Raw genomic sequence first — 1,412 nt, 5'->3', positions numbered from 1 at the left:
GGAGGAGAAGCTCGGCCAAACACAAACATATGTGTAAGCGCCAATCTATATATGTAAGCCTTATTTAATATGATCTTAAGCCTAAATACGCAAACTGTTCTATTTAGAATTGTTAATGAGAAAGTACTCAGGCTACAAAGAAATGAAGCGTATGTAAGTGAATGCATAGATTCCGACCGCAGCTATGTAATCTGCAAAAAGGTATGTGATGATGTATAATATATACAAGTACATCACACTTACACTTTTGTTAAGTGTTTGGCCGAGCTTATCCTCCAACTTGATGTTGGTACAGAAATGAAAGAACCATCGTTTTTGCGTCTCTTCCAAATGGCAAAGGGATTTTATGTGAAAATTTGCAAAGACAAGAATACAATTGGCGGTTTGCCATGCAGTGGAAATTACTAGCTACGACTAGACATTTTCAATTGTTATTCTTTTCCCTGATTGTGAGATATGTACATGTCGCGGTCTCTAGGGCATACTACCGTCTTACCATCCGTGCCGTCCTCCATGACATTGGGCAGGAATCCTTATTAACCGTAACATGTTAATAAAAAAAACAAATTCCTCATTTCTGGTTACAAATTTTATATAGTCAATCCACCTTTTATTGTTACAAGTTCATACTATTTATACATTTACAAAATTTATATTTTATTGGTGCATAATTCTAGGCTTTTTTCTTCAATTAAGCTCTACTTAAGAGCATTCTCCAGATACCCTTAACCAGCCAATTGCTCCTTATTCTCGCATTTAGTATTATTCACCTTGTTAGCAAGTATTTCTAAGTCTTGTGGTGGAGAATTTTTCTTCTCTGTCACAGCGTATGTAGGCGTTATCAGCTTGGCTGGCAATGCGGGTAAGGGATCATTAGAAGCGCGCTTGCTACGTGGCGATACTTCGGCATAACTGACCAGGCTAGTGTCACGATATTCATATTTGGGTGCCAGTGGTGGCATGTAGCTATCAATGGACTCGAAATTTAGCGATCTTTTTTCATTGCCATTGTCAATTTCTTGCAAGCGCAAATAAGCTGGTATAACTTCATACAAATTAATATTCATATAACTTTGATTACTTTCCACACTAGTGACGGAGCTGCGGCGGATGGTTTGGCCGTTGGTGTTGGTATCTTCCAAGCTAAAAAGAACAAAATAAAAATAAACAGATTTAGGATAATAAAATTACAATATTTTAAACAGATTCGAAGTACTTAGATTAGGGTTATCCTTAAATGTGTTAAACACGTTTCGACATCAGATTTCCTAAACCTCAATCCCTACGTCGATGCTACTATCGCCAAAGTTATTAAATGTAAATTTTGATCCCGATCGGAGACGGCTAAGGCGCACAGTGTTCTGCTATTTCGATTCGTACAAAATAAATTCCCAACCGCGAATTCCGAGGTC

At 37.5% G+C, this 1,412-nt stretch overlaps 1 protein-coding gene across 1 annotated transcript in view; it reads right to left on the bottom strand.

Moving 5' to 3' along the window:
• Positions 1 to 609: 609 nt before the first annotated feature.
• LOC108381583 (uncharacterized) overlaps positions 610 to 1,412 on the bottom strand; it is a gene marked incomplete at its 5' end in the record, with an annotated part of 4,026 nt that continues 3,223 nt past the window's right edge. Inside the window, one exon of the mRNA XM_017638001.1 lies at positions 610 to 1,143. Within this exon, the coding sequence (XP_017493490.1) occupies positions 726 to 1,143 (418 nt within the window). The remainder of the gene's footprint in view (positions 1,144 to 1,412) is intronic.

This window comes from Rhagoletis zephyria, unplaced genomic scaffold (genome assembly GCF_001687245.7).
Source record: "Rhagoletis zephyria isolate East Lansing unplaced genomic scaffold, Rhagoletis_zephyria_1.1 Rzeph_scaffold_23026, whole genome shotgun sequence".
NCBI lineage: Eukaryota > Metazoa > Arthropoda > Insecta > Diptera > Tephritidae > Rhagoletis > Rhagoletis zephyria.
This window is presented reverse-complemented; position numbering and strand designations above follow the sequence as displayed.